We start from the raw sequence: 1,605 nt of genomic DNA, 5'->3' as shown, positions 1-1,605 counted from the left end.
TACATTCATTATTAATACACTTTTGATTCTTCATGACTAAAATATCTGCCATTACCTGTGATGATAACAAACTAAAACTGATATTCTCTTGCTCTTTGAAAGCCCACTTATCAAAAAGAAAGAAAGAAGAAATACTGGTTTGTTTTCCAGAATAGCTGACTGACAGATCTTTATGTCACAATTACCGTTAATATTGCATAATACCCAGAACAGATGTCCGTGTTTCTGATGTTGGTGGGACCATATATACGAAAGTTACTTCTTCAGGATTCCTCGTGGTTGAGATTCTCAAATAAATGAATAAGTGAGAAATTAATCCCTACAACTAACTGCAAAGATATCCTGGTGTTGCTTTTAATACATCATGCTTACAGTGCAGTATTGTGATAACATCATAATAGTGAGTAACGCATCGATTGTACTGTAACATGAAATACTCCTTATCTTGACTTTTTTTTTTTTAATGGTAGAAATCTCTTTAATATGTCACTTAAAAGTCGTATTTTCTTTAAATATTAAAGTGGTCCCTTGAAGGGGAAGTGAAACGGACTTTTTTTCCATGCAGACCAAATGAAAACTCCACTTATTTCCTATCTACCCACAGATCAATAAATACCATGCTTATTTTTGAGGAACTCGGTCAGCTTTTACGATAAGATCGACTCTGGAAATATTTTTAAAAAGTGACTAAAGCGAATAAAAGTCAGACTAAAAGCTTAGGCCGTCTGAACAGACAGAGAGGTCACATGGCAGTGATTACCTCAGATGAACGGATCATTCCTTATCAGGTAAACAAAGGCACTGAACCACCGGAAGAAGGCACGTTAAGAGTCTAGAGTAAACATTGGGGAAAGAGGGTAGAGTAAAGGATGGATTACCAGCTGTGTCCCATATTGAGATATTGTAAGGTCCCCATTGTTTGAGGAAAAATGCCCCTCCGACGGTGCTGACGGTCTCTTTGAACTTCCTCTCCATGTACCTGTGGAGCAGCGACGTCTTCCCCACGTTCATGTCTCCCAGGAGAACAACCTTGACGTCGGGCCTCTTCATCTTCGACACCTCGGGCATGACGCTGGCTTGTTCGGGTCCCGCTATTTTATTTCTCTGACGCTCGGAGCAAAGACGCGCTCTAACTCGTGAAAAACACCGCAGGCTGGTCGCGAATTCCTCTGACAAACGTCATTTTCTGAACGAAAGTTCACTTCTGATAACGTGTCTATCCGGTGTTAGCTCATTCTCAAATCTGCTGTCCAAGTCCGAACTTCAAAAAGTCACTGAGGTAAAACAGGAAGTAGATGACGAGCCGCAGACCAACGAGGAGAATTTGCTCTGAACCGTGTCTTCCAGGTGGAGGAGGACGTGGGCGGCCTCTAGTGGACAGTGGGAAGATAATAATAATAATAATAATAATAATAATAATAATAATAATAATAATAATAATAATAATAATAATAACTGTGCCTAAGTCAAATAAGTTTAAGTGTATAGGCTGTATATGCTGGGAAATAATCATAAATAAAAACTACTTAGTCAATATTGGTATTATTAAAAAAGATTGAGGGCAGCCTTTTGAGTAGGACAATTTTCCACACAATGACGAAAAAA

The 1,605-nt window shown here is 38.7% G+C and overlaps 1 protein-coding gene across 1 annotated transcript in view; it reads right to left on the bottom strand.

Annotated features, from left to right (window-relative positions):
• Positions 1–1,320, bottom strand: part of rab20 (RAB20, member RAS oncogene family) — a 6,018-nt gene extending 4,698 nt beyond the window's left edge. The window contains exon 1 of the mRNA XM_005747174.1: positions 879–1,320. Coding sequence (XP_005747231.1) covers positions 879–1,068 — 190 coding nt within the window. The 5' untranslated portion in view covers positions 1,069–1,320. The remainder of the gene's footprint in view (positions 1–878) is intronic.
• Between the last annotated feature and the right edge of the window lie 285 nt (positions 1,321–1,605).

The sequence above is a fragment of the Pundamilia nyererei genome, unplaced genomic scaffold (assembly GCF_000239375.1).
Source record: "Pundamilia nyererei isolate P.nyererei 1_Seehausen unplaced genomic scaffold, PunNye1.0 scaffold00190, whole genome shotgun sequence".
Taxonomy (NCBI): Eukaryota; Metazoa; Chordata; class Actinopteri; order Cichliformes; family Cichlidae; genus Pundamilia; species Pundamilia nyererei.
Note: the sequence above shows the minus strand (reverse complement) of the source record. Positions and strands in the feature narration are given on the sequence as shown.